Raw genomic sequence first — 19343 nt, 5'->3', positions numbered from 1 at the left:
AAGATGAAGGCATTAGCCCATAGTCACTTTTGGTGGCCAAACCTTGATTCTGACATAGTCACTGGTAAACAGTTGCGAGGCATGCCAGTTAAACAGAAACCAACCTGCCACAGCTCCTGTTCACAATTGGAGCTGGCCTAACCGTCCTTGGCAGAGGATACACATAGATTATGCTCAGAAGGGAAAGTTCAACTTCCTAGTTGTCACCGATAGCTATTCACGTTAGCCAGAAGTAGCTTTTTTGAGTAGCACTACATCTGAAAAGACCATAGAAGTTTTGAGGGGATACTTTGCCACTCGGGGTCTTCCAGAACTTGTGTCTGATAATGGACCACAATTTGTATCTGCTGAGTTTGAAACATTCCTGAAAAACAATGGGGTGAAACACATTAAGCGTTCTCCTTACCACCCAGCTTCTAATGGGGCTGCAGAGCGTTTGGTGCAGAACCTGAAAACAGCTCTTGAAAAGGGAAAGAGTAGTAATATGACGTTGCACCACTGCATACACAATCTCCTATTCTGTTATAGGAGTACACCACAGTCTACTACAGGGAAAACACCTGCAGAATTGTTTCTCAGACGTCAATTCAAAACCAGGTTGTCTCTCACCAAACCTAATTTCGCAGAGTCCATGCAGCAGAGACAGGACAGTCAACAGTCCAAGCAAGCAGATAAGTTGGCACAAGTCAGACACTTCCTACCAAAACAGAAGGTGTTGGTTCGAAACCACAGGGGAGGGGAAGGTGTTAAATGGGTGCCTTGTAAGGGCACTTGGTCCTGTCACATATCTTGTGAAAGTGTATGGAAAGGTGTACAAGAGACATGTCAATCAAATGATCAACACAGATTGAGAACTGTAGTGTGTCAGATGAATCTGATGATGATCTGAGGGTTGTTCCAGATGGATCACATGCATGTGTAGCATCGCCTGTAGATGCTCCAGAATCCACTGAGAGGGTTGTGCAGCAAGGATCCAGTGATGCCGCTCCCTCCTCAGTTGCAGAGGGTGTCCAGAGGCCGCAGGGGCTTGTGAAGCCGCCTGATAGATTAAATCTGTGAGAACCCAGTTGTTGTTACAACAATGTCACGTTGACAAGATGTAAAAAAGAAATGTGGCTGTTCTGTAAACGTACTGGGTTCAGATTTGAGGGGAGGAGTGTAGTGTATGGAGAGACAAGCAAATGTTTCTATTTGCAGTAATATGTATTTTATTTTTGACCTCTGACCCTCGATGTCTATTGGTTGTGCATGTTGTATAAACGTACGCGCGCCACTCTGGTGCGCCCCCCCCCCTCGGCAGAAGACAGAGCAGAGGGTCACTCGTGTGTTTTCATGCCTGCTTAACGCAGTGGTTTTGCATTGTTACTACGGTCTAGCAGCTAGTGTTTCTCAACCGGGGGTCCGCGGACCCCTAGTGGTCCGTGAAAATAAAATATCTTTTAAAAAAAAGATCCTATGACATTTATAGAAATAGGATTATTTTACTCAGATGTGACTGAGACCTTTATCTACCTAAACTATAAAGGGTAACAGGACTTTTTTCTCTAATTACATCTGTTTCGCAAGTGTAATCTATTGTATTTTAATAAGAGACCTCGCTCCCGTTTGCATTGTTAAAAGTTACTGCATAAAAATTGTTGTTACATATATCTGAAAGTTACTGAATACATATTCTGTTTTGTTAACTATATCTGAAAGTTACTGCATAAGAATTCTGTTTTGTTAACTATATCTAAGTTACAACTGAAAGCTCTTATTTTTGCCCCAAAGAGTGAATAAATGCTATAATGCAATTTAAAATGCAGTTTCTACTGTTTCTATCAAATTGCAACCCCCTCCCCCAAGATCAGGTGGAGGGGTCCTCAGGGTAGATCAAAAATACGCAGGGGGGTCCAGGACCCCAAAAAGGTTGAGAACCACTGTGCTAGCAGATAAAAGAGGAAGACCAAGATGCACCTTGATGGTTGTATAATTCAGCTATCCTGCAGATACACGACACAGGTTAACGGGCATCGTGAAGATTCGGGGCGTTAGCCGCATTCACTCTGGGTTCTCACTAGCGGCAATATACAACGTGACACTGTTGAGGCGCTTTCATTAACGGTAGGCAGTCCAGTGTATAAACATGGTGATATGCACTTGTGTTCTTTTCAGAGGCATCAGAAACTACACACTCAGCACAAAAAAAGATTTTTATTTAGACTTTTGCGAAGTCGGCATGTTTTCCCACCTTAGATTTTACACACATTTCTAATGTGTAACCGTGACTCCAATTGATAAAAAGATGATTCTTCCTCCCCGCCATGACATCTGTCACATCAAACCGGCACCTGACACGGTCGCTCTCTTCTAAACACGACTGCGAAACCAGTCCCACAGTTACGCACGTGCTAACAACCCGAATGTACCCCCCCCCCCCTCCGCGTGAGAACCTCCACGATGAGATGCGGAAGCTCCCGGGGGGGACTTCCGACACACAGCTGGGACGAAACCATTCGGCCGGTACGGGGTCCGGATGCGCTGGTGGACTTCCGAGTTCTACGAGTCATCAGAGCAGGTACAGGCGCGAGGGACTCGGGCGCACCCGCCGCTAAACTTCCCCACGAGCCTCGGGTCACTTCCCGGTCTGGAAGAATGGGTCCGGCCACGCCTTTACGCAACCGAGCAAGTACAAAACGTTACGCGGGAAACTAAACGATGCTGCAACTCTTAAGCGTCGCCTTCCCGCCAAATGCGAAGCGGCCTTTCGCCTCGCGTTAAGCGCGCGAGTTCGGCCGCAGGGTCGAGTACGCGAAGCAGGCTTTCGCGACACAGCCGTCACGCGAATGGGGTTAACGTGTGAGGGCCGGAGTCTGGTAAACGTGGTATTACTGCAGTACTGAATAGCGCCACAAGGCGGTGCCTCCTTTTGTTTTGGCGGGTCGTACTAAGAGCTGAGAGTTGTCCGCACGGAGCCGCCATGTTACATGCTCCGACCGACATCCCCCAAGAGGGCTCACCTCAGTAAGGAGTTGGTGCAGGGTAACGCTGTCCATGTTCCACTGCTCATGTATGACGGGTGGACGTAGTGCCGTGGGGACCCGGCATGGTATGGCCGATGTTAAGTACGGTAGAATAAAGTTGCCGTGTGGAAATCCCACTTCGTTGTCTGTCGACTCTCTTGAGCTAACCAGCTATCCCGGAGCCCCTGCTAACGCTGCCGGCCTTTCTCCACCCACACCCGCTTCACGTTACAAACGTCCATGAGCTATTTTCCCGACCGGAAGCGGAAGCTTCACAGCAAACGGAAGTCAGACATCGGATGCACTAGACCGCGTCGTTGTCATATCGTCAGATATATGGCGGCATATACGCGAGTTGGCGTTGTAAACAGCCATGCTGTGCTGTCTAACGTGCTCCGCATGTCTGACTTCCTGTGACGCGTCCATAGCGACGGCGATGCTGCGACATCACTCGGACGCTGCCCAAATTTCCCGCTCAAGTTGAATATTTTTAACCATATATATATATTTTAACTCGTTGTTACCTCGGGCTTGGTCGGGCGTCCCTATCCAGGGGTGTCAAACTCCAGGCCTCGAGGGGCCGCAGTGTCTGCAGGTATTTGTTGCAACCATGCACTACACCACCTGATTAAACTAGTTCCTTTCCCTCCTTGATCCAGGAGGTGAGCTAATTAGTGAAATCAGGTGGTGCAGTGCATGGTTGCAAAAAATACCTGCAGACACTGCGGCCCTCGAGGCCTGGAGTTTGACACCCCTGCTATAGACTCAATTGGCCGTGTCTGTGGGTGCGAAGCCGGATGTGGGAAACAGTGGGGCAATTGGCCAAGTACAATTGGGGGGGAAAAAAATATATAAGAAAAATTAAGAAAAATATTTTCAACTCGTGCGAATGACGTGAAATTCGCGTGTATTCGCGCCACCGGCATCTTTGCAGGGACTTCATATGACATGTCATCGCGCGAAAGAAGTGCCTTGGCGTTTGGTGTGAACACGACATAATGGACGGCTGAATAAAACACCGCAACAACAGCACCTCTTCATGTGACGTCACTCAAACTCACTAACGGCGGAGCGAGCGCTAAACAAAAGCTTTTTTTTTGTCGTTTTTCTTATAATAAAAAGACATTTCCTAAATATTGTCAAGAAAGAGCTGGAGTTATTCATATTAAACGTTCCAAAGATGAAGCAGAAACTAAGCGACGCGTGGTTAAGGTAAAAAATATGAGAGCGCGAGTGAAATTTAGAGACAGGGGTATCGGCTGTCATGGTCAGAAGACACAGGACCTCTCCGGGCAGATGGATATCACGAAGGAATGGAAGAGAAGATGCGTTGGCAGTTTCCTCGCACGCCGAGCTTCGTGTCATCGAGCCTGCGCGGCACGACGGGACCTGGCCTTGCAGCAACGCCGCGCCACACCGACGATGCGCTTCATGTGATTCTGCTTCGGATTCAGCAGATGAGATGCACTGTAGATCTCGGGATGATGCAATAACAATAAGCTACATTTAAATGCAATGGCATTTCTGATACATTTTAAAAAAATTAACCGTTTGTCACCGTTCACGGCAAAATGTAAGCGGTACAGCCTTTTACCCAATTACAAGATTGCAAAAACAACTCTGGGAGAATTCCTGCAGCGCTGACGCACGGTTCCCATTTTCTGCTTACATTTTGCAGTGATGCGAGGACGTTTGCTGCGTACAGCGCGCTCTCTCTCTCGGTGTCTACGGTGTTCTTCATATGGATGTCCTCCAATTTTGAGGAAATGGTCACGTCACGTCACGTCCGGTGACGAAAGCGGCGAACAGGCCGAGAATACACCCACCATCTCGGGCCTGAATTTTCACGAGTAGGTGTTGCAAGGTGGGCGGGCAGGACAGCCGGGTTAGACTTTCTGCAGGTACTCCTTGTGTAGGTTCTCTTGGGCCTCGTACAGCTTTCGTAGCTTCTTGGTTTGTCCCTTGCTGAGCTCCTTCCCTTCGGCATCATGAGTGGGGAAACCCTATTTATGAAAAACAAAAAAGAAGATCTTTTTAACTCCTTTGAAAAATTCTCAAGAGCGTCCAGTTACTGATACGAAGGTTTTCACTGAAACCACATCCTGTAAACAGGAAGTCTGAGACTGGGTGCATGAATGGCGGGTGAAACGTGAGACGCGCCGATGACCATACGGACTCTCACAACGCATGCTGGGCTCAGAATATGTCGTCTCCGTTGGGTAAGAACGCAATTTCATGACCTAAATTTTCCAATTTTCCACGACCCCAATGATATTTCCCGGAAATTTGATCAATTTTAATATTTTTCCAGGTTATTCCATGACTGGAAAACCAGCTAATAAACTTCCCGGTTTTCCAAGAGGCTTGGGAACCCTGACTTACTGTGGTGTTCACAAGGTCAGGTGTAGAGCTTTTGGATTTCCCCCCGCTTTTTTTCTCCCCAATTGTACCCATCCAATTACCCCGCCCTTCCGAGCTGTCCCGGTCGCTGCTCCACCCCCTCTGCTGATCCGGGGATGGCTGCAGACTACCACATGCCTCCTCCCATACATGTGGAGTCACCAGTCGCTTCTTTTCACCTGACAGTGAGGAGTTTCACCAGGGGGATGTAGCACGTGGGAGGATCAGGCTATTCCCCCCAGCCCCCCCCCCCCCGAACAGGCACCCCGATTGACCAGAGGAGGCGCTAGTGCAGCGACCAGGACACATACCCACATCCAGCTTCCCGCCCACAGACACGGCCAATTGTGTCTGTAGGGACGCCCAACCAAGCTGGAGGTAACACGGGGGTTCGAACCGGTGATCCCTGTGTTGATAGGCAACGGAACAGACCGCCACGCCACCTGGATGCCCCAGAGCAGAGCAGCGTGTTTCCACCGCCCAGAGAAACACCCAGGTCAGATCTGACATCAACTGGACCAACAGACCCAGACACGGAAGAAGGAAACCATGTTACCATGTCATCAAACTGGGAATATTTGTCAGTTTCCCCGCGGAACATTTCCCTCGGAGGGATCTTCATCTTTTCACATTTAGCCATCTGGAAAATAAGGAGAAAGGTCATCTGTAAGCAACAAGTTCACCAGAGAAACACAGGGGGCGGCAACAGAAGAATGAATGAATGAATGAATGAATAAGAGCCTTTTGCCAACCTCCAGCTCCTGCTTCTTCCTGGCAATTTCTTCCTTCTTCTTCTTCTTCTCCTCTTCCATCTGAAAATAAGTACAACACTTTGGTTTTGTTTTTTTTCCTTTAATAGTTTTTAATGACAAACTGTTCACCGCAGCTGCAGATGTTAAACTCCATACTGTGCCCGTGTCTCTGCCCTTTGCTCCCCATTTGTACCTGTCCAATTACCCCACTTTTCCGAGCCATCCCGGTCACAGCTCCACCCCGTCTGTCGATCTGGGGAGGGCTGCAGACTACCACACGCCTCCTCCGATACATGTGGAGTCGCCAGCCGCTTCTTTTCAGGTAGTGTAGCGGTCTATTCCGTTGCCCACCAACACGGGAATCGCTGGATCGAATCCCCCTGTTGCCTCCGGCTCGGTCGGGCGTCCCTACAGACACGATTGGCCGTGTCTGTGGGTGGGAAGCCGGATGGTGGGTATGTGTCGTGGTCGCTGCTCTAGCGCCTCCCCTGGTCGGTCAGAACTGGGGGGAGGGATAGCGTGATCCTCTCACATGCTACGTCCCCCTGGTGAAACTCCTCACTGTCAGGTGAAAAGAAGCGGCTGGCGACTCCACATGTATCGGAGGAGACATGTGGTAGTCTGCAGCCCTCCGCGGGTCAGCAGAGCGGGTGGAGCAGAGACCGGGACGGCTCGGAAGAGTGGGGTAATCGGCCAAATGCAAAAACCCTAGCAGAGTACACTTGGCAGGTGGCGAGTGTGTTTGTGGATCAAACGTCAGACCGATTTCCTGCAGACGGGACACATCCTGACACAGCATCCTTCACCTCCCTGGCAGAGGAGTGAAAATCAAGTTCTGATTCAACACAAATGAGACACGAGAACAGGGACACCTGAAATCAGTCCACAGGATGACAGATGATTCCTGTTTGAGTCTGGTCTGTACGGTTAAATGTCGTTATGGGACTCAGTCCGGTCCACCCTCCTGAACACGTGATAATGTGGTTTCAGGTCAAAGCTTGACTCTATGCTGGGATATGTACCGAGCACTCGAGGGTGACGGTAGACATGAGCCCCTTCTCCACTGCATGGCACTGGCTCGACTCAACTCTGCTCCACCCGCTTTTTTTGGTTTTCCATCGGGCAGAAGTTAGGGATACTACCTGGTACCAGGTAGTTTGTTTGGTACCACCTCCGGCGAGGTTCCAAGTGAGCTGAGCCCATACTAAAAGGTGACACGAAAATGGCACCATAAATAAATAAATAAAATATAAATAAATATATGTATATTTATTCAAATATAAAATCTTATAAAAATAAATACATAAAAATATTTAGATTTAAATATAAAGAAAATGTATGTATATTTATTTAAATATAAAGAAAATCTTATAAAATGAATAAATAAAAATATTTACATTTAAATATAATATAATAAATAAAAATATTTAAATGTAAATATAAAGAAAATAAAGAAAAATAAAACATAAAGAAAAATCTAAATAACATTTATTTATATTTATTTAAATATTTATCAAATCTGACCACTGACTGGTCAGAGAGAACCTGAACAGCTGTGTTTATAATGCCGAGGCCAGTCTTATGAAACTTGTATTACAGGTGATAATCTAGCCATGTGAAAGGTTCTGTGTTGTCAGGGAGTCTCTTGGTTACACCAGTATTGTTCATGTGAAGCACACACTCGCAGTTGGTCTTGCTGATTTGTTTGAAAATAAAACACTCGTGTGGGGGCGCTGGTAGACAAGGGAGGAAAAACCAGTCAACACGCCCACGAATGACCGGCGGGGCTTCGCCATGAGGGGACGCCGTCTGCAGCGGAAAACCACATCCCACCCAGTAAAGCGAGTAGAGTGGAGTTGAGCCGGCACCATGCGGTGGAAAAGGGGCATTAGATTGTGCCTTTAACCAGTTCCTGCTTTTTTACTCCTCTACATTTTCATCTGTTTTTCTTTCTATCTTATATTTCCATCTTGTATTTTTTTAATTGGTTTTATCTTATTCTGCGTTTCTTAGTGTGACCGTAAGCCTGATGTACAGCACTCCTGACTGCCTCTGCTTATGATGTGTGCTGTACAAGTTAACTTCTGCTGCCTCGCCTTCTCTGTGCAGGTGAAGATCTGCACAGGGTCTGTGTGTTGGGGGATCCGGGCCTGATCACAACGTCCCGGGTTCGAATCTCGCCTCAGGGAATCTTTGCTGCGTCCCATTCTCTGGTCACCCTGCCTACCTATCCACTACTACTACTACTACTACTGCTGCTACTGCCGCTACTCCTACTACTATTACTACTACTCCTACTACTACTGCTACTACTACTACTACTACTGCTACTACTATTACTACTACTGCTGCTACTCCTACTGCTACTACTACTACTACTACTACTTTCGGCTGCTCTCATTAGGGGGCGCCACAGCGGATCATCCGTTTCCATCTCTTCCTGTCCTCTGCATCTTCCTCCGTCACACCAGCCACCTGCATGTCCTCCCTCACCACATCCATAAACCTCCTCTTTGGCCTTCCTCTTCTCCTCTTCCCTGGCAGCTCCATATTCAGCATCCTTCTCCCAATATACTCAGCATCTCTCCTCCACACATGTCCAAACCATCTCAATCTTGCCTCTCTTGCTTGTCTCCAAACCGTCCAACCTGAGCTGTCCCTCTAATATACTCGTTCCTAATCCTGTCCTTCTTCATCACTCCCAGTGAAAATCTTCTCATCTTCAACTCTGCCACCTCCAACTCCACCTCCTGTCTTTTCATCAGTGCCACTGTCTCCAGACCATACAACATAGCTGGTCTCACTACCATCTTGTAAACCTTCCCTTCAACTCTTGCTGATACCCTTCTGTCACAAATCACTCCTGACACTCTGCTCCACCCACTCCACCCTGCCTGCACTGTCTTCTTCACCTCTCTCCTGCACTCCCCGTCACTTTGAACAGTTGACCCCATGTATTTAAACTCATCCACCTTCATCACCTCTACTCCTTGCATCCTCACCATTCCACTGTCCTCCCTCTCATTCACGTATAGGTATTCCGTCTTGCTCCTACTGACTTTCATTCCTCTTCTATCTGCTGTTCTATTATTATCTATTATTGTTTTAAAACAACACACTGCTTTCCCACAAAGCCTCTCCTCTGGGGAATGTACTACGGACATTAAACATTTGAATCAATCTGAGAAACTCTCATGACTTCCTCCCTTACCTCCTTCTTCTCCTCTCTCTCCTTCAGCAGCGTCTCCTTGTCCACCAGCTTCATCACGGTGGGGAGGCCTGAAACAGTTTGAGCAGAAACAGGTTTCTTTTAATAAAAAAAACCCTCTTTATTTGTGTTTTCCACATCAACACTCGGGAAATGGTCGCCATGAAGCCTCTACAGCCCCGATATTGACAACAGGTTAGAGAGGCCTGCATATTCCTTCTGTTCTTCACACCGCGAATGAACTGCAGGGCACCCTGAAACCCGACTCATGAAGTCTGAGGTCATTCCAGCAACTGTTTTGAAATGTCGTTGAATTTGGTCGTGGATCAAATTCAGATCTTGATATTGTGGGTTTTTTTTATCCCCCCCCCCTTTCTCCCTAATTGTACTGAGCCAATTACCCCACTCTTCCGAGCCATCCTGGTCTCTGCTCCACCCCCTCTGCCGTTCCGGGGAGGGCTGCAGACTACCACATACCTCCTCCGATACATGTGGAGTCACCAGCCGCTTCTTTTCACCTGACAGTGAGAAGTTTCACCAGGGGGACGTAGCGCGTGGGAGGATCATGTTATTCCCCCCAGTTCCCCCTCCCTCCCAAACTGGTGCCCTGACCGACCAGAGGAGGCGCTAGTGCAGCAACCAGGACACATACCCACATCCAGTCCCCCCTCTTCTTCCTCCCCCGAAACCAGCTTCACCTGCATCTGCATGTCTGAGTTTGGCTGCTGTTGCCGGCAAAACTCACATTTTCCATAATCTATGCGCATAAACATTCTGTTTTTTTTTCAGCGTATCTCTTAGTTACACCAATCTTGATATTGTGTAGGGTTGTGTATTGGCGAGAATCTGGCGATACGATATGTATCACGATACAGGGGTTACCATTCAATATATCACGGTACATATCACGATACAGGGTTACCATTCAATACACGGTGGTACGTATCACGATACAGGGTTACCATTCAATATATCATGATACATATCACGATACAGGGTTACCATTCAATATATCATGATACATATCACGATACAGGGTTACCATTCAATATATCATGATACGTATCACGATACAGGGTTACCATTCAATATATCATGATACACATCACGATACAGGGGTACCATTCAATATATCGTGATACGTATCGCGATACAGGGTTACCATTCAATATATCATGATACACATAACGATACATGGTTACCATTCAATATATCGTGATACGTATCACGATACAGGGTTACCATTCAATGTATCATGATACGTATCACGATACAGGGTTACCATTCAATATATCATGATATGTATCACGATACAGGGTTACCATTCAATATATCATGATATGTATCACGATACAGGGTTAACATTCAGTATATGGTGATACGTATCACGATACAGGGTTACCATTCAATATATCATGATACGTATCACGATACAGGGTTACCATTCAATATATCATGATACGTATCACGATACAGGGTTACCATTCAATATATCATGATACGTATCACGATACAGGGTTACCATTCAATACATGGTGATACGTATCACGATACAGGGTTACCATTCAATATATCATGATACGTATCACGATACAGGGTTACCATTCAATATATCATGATACGTATCACGATAAAGGGTTACCATTTAATATATCATGATACATATCACGATACAGGGTTACCATTCAATACATGGTGATACGTATCACGATACAGGGTTACCATTCAATATATCATGATACGTATCACGATACAGGGGTTACCATTCAATATATCACGGAACGTATCACGATACAGGGTTGCCATTCAATATATCATGATACATATCACGATACAGGGTTACCATTCAATATATGGTGATATGTATCACGATACAGGGTTACCATTCAATATATGGTGATACGTATCACGATACAAGGTTACCATTCAATATATCATGATACATATCACGGTACAGGGTTACCATTCAATATATCATGATATGTATCACGATACAGGGTTACCATTCAATATATCATGATATGTATCACGATACAGGGTTAACATTCAGTATATGGTGATACGTATCACCATACAGGGTTACCATTCAATATATCATGATACGTATCACGATACAGGGTTACCATTCAATATATCATGATACGTATCACGATACAGGGTTACCGATCAATATATCGTGATACGTATCACGATACAGGGTTACCATTCAATATATCGTGATATATCCGATACTGTAAGAAAGACGATATATTGTGATTTCATAGGCCTGTGTTCTTTGTGCTTATGCTACTTCCTGTCTCAGTTGACGCTGCTGGGTTGGAGTGGAAGAGTCAAATGGCCGAAGATAGATTGCGACACTGCCATCTAGTGGCCGCGGGGTTACACACAACAGGTTTGTCACGAACCTTTACATGTAAACAATTAAAAATCAATATAGTGGCTTTGAGAATCGATACAGTATCACAAAAGATCATATTGCGATAGTCGAGTGTATCGATATTTTCTTACACCCTAATATTGTGAAGTACTTCTGTACTTAAAGGTGAAGCATTTATTAAGATCAGCGCTATTTAGTCTACAAGATACATGAGAAGAGAACCGACTGAAAGGCGGGGCCTGTGAATGATTGACAGGCAGCAGGACCACCCCATCACAGAGGGCTCCCGATTGGCTTAGGGCTACTGGGAGCAATAAAGCCTTAACCAATCAGGGAGGGTCAGGTGAGATTTTGAGCTCCTGAATAAAGACACAGGGTTACACACAGGTTTGTTTTGTTTTCTTTCTCAGACCATTTGAATTACTCGTATCTGTAAGAGGGACATGACATTTTTCACAAACAACACTCTTGTTATTACGCCAGATATAAGAAGGGATAATAATAAAATAAACTTAGATTAAAACCACAGTATTAAAACATTTACAACACCGTGTCGACAGAATATAAACAAAGATTACTAAGACAAAGCGTTGAATTTGAATTCTGTTTCTGTACCTTCATGGTCCTCAAGTCGGACTCCGAGTTCGGGTAAGATGTCATCACGGACCACATCGCACATCTGAAGCAGCACCGTCACTACCAAGATAAACGTATACATCATCAACCACAAAAACATTTGTACATTCATTATTAATAAATCTGGTGTTCATCAGATCAGCTTTGGAAAAAAAAAACAAACCCAAACACGTTTAAGATTCACCACATGACTGCTGTTCAGGTCATGAGACATGTCAAGACACAGCAGACATTACACCGGTGGGCTTCAAAGTAGGGGCCGGGACCCACAACAGATCCCAGCATGGGCTGGGCGGGCCACGGGGTGTCCACAGAAAAACATATTTTGTTTGGAGACGGGGCAAAAAGGGGCATATTCATTTGATCTTTGTGATAAAACATCTTTTATCATTAGATAAAAAGAAAAATATCCTTAACTTTTGAGTCAATAAAAACAAGCATTGATTTAAATGTATTCCAAAATATCACTAAAATCTTAACATTATTTTATTATTATCATATTGACTATTGAATATATAATTATATATTATATACATTATATATTTATATTATATATTTTTACATCATATATAATTATACATTATACATTTAATAGTCAAACATTATTTTAAATATTATATACATATATTCCATTCATTATCTGAACCGCTTATCCTGCTCTCAGGGTCGCAGGGATGCTGGAGCCTATCCCAGCAGTCATTGGGCGGCAGGCGGGGAGACACCCTGGACAGTCCGCCAGGCCATCACAGGATTATTATTATTATTTTGATTATTATTATTATTAGTATCATTATTAGGATTATTATTATTATCATTGTTATGATTATTATTACTATTATTATTATTAGGATTAATATTATTAGTAGTAGTAGTATGGAATATTTATATTTAATATTATTTTAATATTATTTTAATGTTTAACATTATTTTAACATTATTTTATGTTTAACATTATTATAAAAAAAATGTTTAACATGACATGCACCAACTGTTAACCAGAACAAACTCTTCCGTTCCAATGGAAGCGTTTACCAGCTTCTCTACATTATATCGGGGGTAAAGGTTTTACTGCCGACCACATTCCTTACGCTCGATTGGTGCAGCCTGTAAGAGTGAATCAGTAGTCTAACGTTAACTAGTTGTTATCAGACCTGGCAAAGATTTACACATAAATTGATAAACGTTCCCCCACCTCCCGTTAACATCTACAACTTCTCAGCTTCCGCACACATGCTCTGATGCACACCGACTGCTTCTCCTCACCCCATGTAGTAACTGCTAATCCCCCTGGATCCCGCTCCTCCTCCTCCTCTCATACTACATACACGCTTTATTTTTCACAAGTGAACGCACGTCTTTACCTTTCTGTTCTCTGGCAATTTTGCGGACATCCTCTCTGAAGTCTGACAGCACCTTCAGGTAAGGCATCACGGTGCTCTCCAGCTGGCAAGCACAACAACCAGTTTAATGAGGGTTAGCAAACAGTGTTACACTAAAACCACCGAGAAACGTGAGATTCCTTTTGCACCTGACAACATCTGCTGCTGGAGGGGTAAATGTGTTCTGGTTACACATAAAAGGTTGAGAACTTGCGAACTGGGCCACAATGAGAGCATTATATCAGTATGTGTGGGTGAACGCTTCCTCTGGTAACATGCCGCAGCGACGATGTCGATGACCACGTCAGGTCAGCTTACCATTGAATCATTATTAAAATAATCTTTTAAGTCAACATGAAGCAAGTTTCTAATGAAATCCACACAGCTGTACGTGGAACACTGCTGAACCACAGATTACCAGAAAAGATAGGAAGACTTAAAAACCTGTACTTTTCTCTGTACTTACATCCATGTCTTGTCCTGTTCCTCCCACAGGGAAGCCGATGGGCTCCGATCCTTCAATGGCTCCAAAAGTCTGAAACACAGGCAGAGTTATATGTTACACCGTGTTATATATAACATGTTATACTGTGTTATACCATGTTATATATAACACGGTATAACATGTTATATATAACACAGTATAACACGGTAAAACAAAGTATAACTTGTTATGGTAACACTTTAGTATGGGGAACATAAAAAAACTTAATTACTAGTGAATTAGTAATGATCAAGATGTCACTTTAGTATGGGGAACATATTCTAAGTAACAAAAACTTAATTTACAGTAATTTAACACTATGAACACTTGTAGTTTTGTATGTTGTTATGTAAGAACAGACCATATTCATTAAGTGTTAGTAAGGGAGAATAACTCTTCTTGTGGTACTACCACCTTATAAAGTCCATACTAAGCAAAGCATATTGAGATGGTACTACTAATAAGCAATACTTCTGAGGTATTGAGGGACAACTCATAGTTAATAGCTTACTGGTTGTATAATAAGGCCATGCAGAATAAGGCATTAATGAGTACGTAATAATGACCAATTAAGAGCGAATATGTTGCTAATTTGCATGCTAATAAGCACCTAATTAATGGTGACTACGTTCCCCATACTAAAGTGTTACCCTTGTTATATATAACATGGTATAACGCAGTATAACATGTTATACATAACAGTATAACATGGTAAAACAAAGTATAACTTGTTATATATAACACGGTATAACATTATATATAACATGGTATAACATATTATATATAACATGGTATAACATGGGATGACATGGTATAACATGTTATATATAACAGTAAAACACAGTATAACATGTTACATCAATGTGCAGAAGACGAAGGAGCTGATTGTGGAGTTCAGGAGGTCTAGAAGCTGCAGCCACTCCCCCATACACATCAATGGGGTGGAAGTGGAGCGTGTTTCCAGCTTTAAATTCCTTGGAGTCCACATCAGCGAGGACCTTTCGTGGACATTAAACACCCAGGCCCTTGGGAAAAAGGCCCAACAAAACCTGTATTTCCTGAGGAGGCTGAGGAGCACCCGTCTACCCCCCAAAATTCTCACCAACTTCTACCACTGCACCATAGAGAGCATCCTGACCATCTGCATCTCAGTGTGGTACGGCAACTGCACCTCAGTAGACCAGAAAGCTCTGCAGCGGGTCGTCAAGGCAGCCCAGCATATCACCAGTACCCAGCTCCCAACCATAAAAGACATTTATCACAAACGTTGCCTTCGAAGGGGTCTGAGCATCAGCAGAGATCCCACCCACCCCAACCATGGACTGTTCTCCCCCCTGCGCTCTGGGAGGCGCTACAGGAGCCTCAGAGCCCGCACTACCAGGCTCAAAAACAGCTTCTTTCCACAAGCTGTTGCCCACCTGAACCTGGCCACCCACTGAATGTCTGTAGATATTTTTAAATATTTTGTACTCCAGCTCTTTTTTAACTTGTTTTTAGCTTTTGGTCTTCATGTGTGTATATCTTATACTGTGTTTGCTGTGTTTGTCTGTGTCTGTCTTTCAGTGTTTGGTGAAGCCACAGCCCTCATTTAATTTTTAACATGTGCCTGCACATTGTTTTTAATGACAATAAATTGAATTGAATTGAATATATATAACAATATAACACAGTAAAACACAGTATAACATGTTATATATAACACGCTTCTCACCTTCAGCATTGCCGTCAGATACAAAGCAATGCTTTCCAGCAGCATGCGGTTGGGCTTCAGCTTGGCGCTCTTCCTGCCGGCGATGTAGGTGTTGCTCTGGTTGACCAGCGCTCTCATTTCCTCCATGGCGGAGCGAGTGTCCACGTTGTCACAGAGCGCCTCGTGGATGGCGAACTTCCTCTCATAGAAACTACAACAAATACATTGAAATCATCAGACATCTAACAATTACAATCTTTTTTAATTTTAATAAAATTAAAAGATGCCCTAATAAAATTAAAATAAAATTAATAAAAGTAAAAATATAAAATAAATTAAAATTTTAATCTAAATAAAAGGAAACATTAATAAATACAATTAATTAAATTGCTAAATACAATTAAAATTAAAATTTTAGAATTGATCAAATTAATTAATTGATTAATTGAACTATGCCCTGGGTTTTGTATGAGACCTTTTTCCACAGCGATTGTAATGCTTTGTCAGTTAGCCAAGTGAAACGTATATAAGATTATAAGAAAAACTGAAAAGCTCTGGCACAGTTAAGCATAGCTTTTCTTTTTTATGAACTTAGGAAGCTTAACGTTAAGCTAATCAGCGGGTTCAACTCTGCCTTCTACGTAAATGATAGAAATGTGAAACACCGTGCACCCCGTCTTTCTCCTGGGAAAGTCCTACTAGACACTAACCAATCAAATAAACTACGGCAACAACGGTCTTGATGATTTGGATAGCATTGTGTCGGACACAGTAGTGATACAAAGTATTGAAACATAACCAGAAAGTTGAGTCAATCCATCTGGATACAACGTTTACTGAGACAGAAACGTTTCATCACTCATCTAAGTGACCTCTTCAGTCTCAACTGACTGCAGGGATCCCTCCCCCTTTTCTCCCCAATTGTACCCAGCCAACTACCCCACTCTTCCAAGCTGTCCCGGTCGCTGCTCCACCCCCTCTGCCGATCCGGAAAGGGCTACAGACTACCACATGCCTCTGATACATGTGGAGTCGCCAGCCGCTTCTTTTCACCTGACGGTGACGAGTTTCACCAGGGAGACGTAGCACGTGGTAGGATCACGCTATTCCCCCCAGTTCCCCCTCCCCCCTGAACAGGCACCCTGACCGACCAGAGGAGGCGCTAGTGCAGCGACCAGGACACATACCCACATCCGGCTTCCCACCCACAGACACGGCCAATTGTGTCTGTAGGGATGCCCGACCAAGCTGGAGGATTCGAACCGGCGATCCCCGTGTTGGTAGGCAACGGAATAGACCGCCACGCTACCCGGACACCCAATAAATGAATTCCTCTTGACATCACTTCTACTGGCAGTGATTCTGCTCCGTTTGAATGACGTCACACCTCCCCGGCCAATCGGAGCCCGCTCGTGACACATGACTGCAAACCGCTTACCTGCTGTTGAGATCCATCTCCGCCTCCTCCCACTTCTCAAACTGACCCGTGATGTCAGTGGGCGCACGCATAATGTCTTTGACGTTAAGGAAGAACTCCTGTTGGCAGAATCAAAAGTAGTCTATCAGTGAAACACACACACACCACGAGCTCAGGGTTAACATTATGACCAGACTGACATGTCTTTTTGACTAGTTTTTGCTCAACCTTACAGTCATGAACTTCTCATACTGGACGGCTGACTCCATGGTGTTGATGGAGTAGTCCAATGTGTCCTTCCAGGAGTGCATTAAGAATGCAAGACGGAGCTGACGACCTGGGAGACACACACACACACACACGCGCACACACGCAGTGTTAACGTGATTTCTCAATCACCTTTTCTGCAGCATGTCAAGCTGGTATGTCTTTCATCACTCGTCTCACCACATCACAGTAATCTCAAACGACAAAGGATCTCAGCTGCAACAAAATCAGACAAAACAAGAATATTTTCTAATGGCCCTTTTCCCCTACGTGGTACCGGCTCAGCCGGCACAGTGGTTAGCATGGTCGCCTCACAGCAAGAAGGTCCTGGGTTCGAGCCCCGGGGTAGTCCAACCCTGGAGGTCGTCCCGGGTCGTCCTCTGTGTGGAGTCTGCATGTTCTCCCCATGTCTGCGTGGGTTTCCTCCGGGGGCTCTCGTTTCCTCCCACAGTCCAAAGACATGTAGGTCAGGTGAATCGGCCGTACTAAATTGCCCCTAGGTACGAATGTGTGTGTGTGTGTGTGTGTGGGCCCTGTGTGATGGTCTGGCGGCCTGTCCAGGGTGTCTCCCCGCCTGCCGCTCAATGACTGCTGGGATAGGCTCCAGCATCCCTGCGACCCTGAGAGCAGGATAAGTGGTTCGGATAATGGATGGTACCGGCTCAGCTCGACTCGCCCTTTTTTCCTTTTCCATTACTGGAAAGTACCGGCATTTTGGTAACCGTTACCACTTTTCTGGTACCACCTTTGTCGAGCGTGCAAAAAAACTGGAGCGGGTACCAAAATCAACACAGACCTCTGATTGGTCAGAGAAATGCGTCATTGCATCATTTTGCATCACTGCGTCAGCATGGGATGTCGCCCGGCATTTTTAAATACCGAAGTGGTCGAAGCGGCGCTATCTTAAAAGTACATTTTGAGACTGAAAACCAGCCGTCGCTATGACGACCAGCGACACTGAGGGGGTACTGATACAGTAATGGAAAACGACACAGAAGTGAGTCGAGTCGGTACCATGTAGTGGAAAAGGGGCATAAGAATCTCTGAGTACCACCCATTCAACTGTGTTTGAAATCACTCTTTCATTCTATCAAAATAAATTAAATAAAAACAAAAACACTCTAAAGTTGTCTGAATCATCACTACATTAAAGGACTATCTCTTCTTTCTTTTTTTTAAGTTTCCCCCCTTTTTCTCCCCAATTGTACTTGGCCAATTACCCCACCCTTCCGAGCCGTGCCAGTCTCTGCTCCACCCCCTCTACCGATCCGGGGAGGGCTGCAGACTACCACATGCCTCCTCCCATACATGTGGAATCACCAGCCGCTTCTTTTCACCTGACAGTGAGGAGTTTCACCAGGAGGACATAGCACGTGGGAGGCTCACGCTATTCCCTCCCAGTTCCCCCTCCCCCCGAACAGATGCCCCGACTGACCAGAGGAGGCGCTACTGCAGCAACCAGGACACATACCCACATCTGGCTTCCCAACCCGCAGACACAGCCAGCTGTGTCTGTAGGTACGCCCAATCAAGCCGGAGGCAACATGGGGATTCGAACCGACGGTCCCCATGTTGGTAGGCAATGGAATAGACCGCTACGCTACCCGGATGCCCCTATTAAAGGACTATCTAACCATCAAAGGACAGTTCCCAATGACATTCCAGTTTGGATCAGCTGACCGACCTGCTGCCTACTGTTCCCAGGTACCAAAATACAAAGGAGAATTCCTT

General features: G+C 45.0%; 1 protein-coding gene across 3 annotated transcripts in view; it reads right to left on the bottom strand.

Annotated features, from left to right (window-relative positions):
- Positions 1-2179: 2179 nt before the first annotated feature.
- Positions 2180-19343, bottom strand: part of cars1 (cysteinyl-tRNA synthetase 1) — a 38984-nt gene continuing 21820 nt past the window's right edge. For 2 of the 3 annotated variants that reach the window (XM_056278125.1, XM_056278123.1), the window contains 10 exons: positions 17579-17682; positions 17367-17464; positions 15950-16139; positions 14221-14289; positions 13737-13818; positions 12355-12435; positions 9366-9433; positions 6155-6214; positions 5959-6042; positions 2180-5005 (listed from right to left, as the gene is read on the bottom strand). In XM_056278125.1, coding sequence (XP_056134100.1) covers positions 4889-5005; positions 5959-6042; positions 6155-6214; positions 9366-9433; positions 12355-12435; positions 13737-13818; positions 14221-14289; positions 15950-16139; positions 17367-17464; positions 17579-17682 — 953 coding nt within the window. In that variant the 3' untranslated portion in view covers positions 2180-4888. The remainder of the gene's footprint in view (positions 5006-5958; positions 6043-6154; positions 6215-9365; positions 9434-12354; positions 12436-13736; positions 13819-14220; positions 14290-15949; positions 16140-17366; positions 17465-17578; positions 17683-19343) is intronic. The other variant, XM_056278124.1, reaches the window with a different exon arrangement.

The sequence above is a fragment of the Lampris incognitus genome, chromosome 4 (assembly GCF_029633865.1).
Source record: "Lampris incognitus isolate fLamInc1 chromosome 4, fLamInc1.hap2, whole genome shotgun sequence".
NCBI classification, from domain to species: Eukaryota; Metazoa; Chordata; class Actinopteri; order Lampriformes; family Lampridae; genus Lampris; species Lampris incognitus.
Note: the sequence above shows the minus strand (reverse complement) of the source record. Positions and strands in the feature narration are given on the sequence as shown.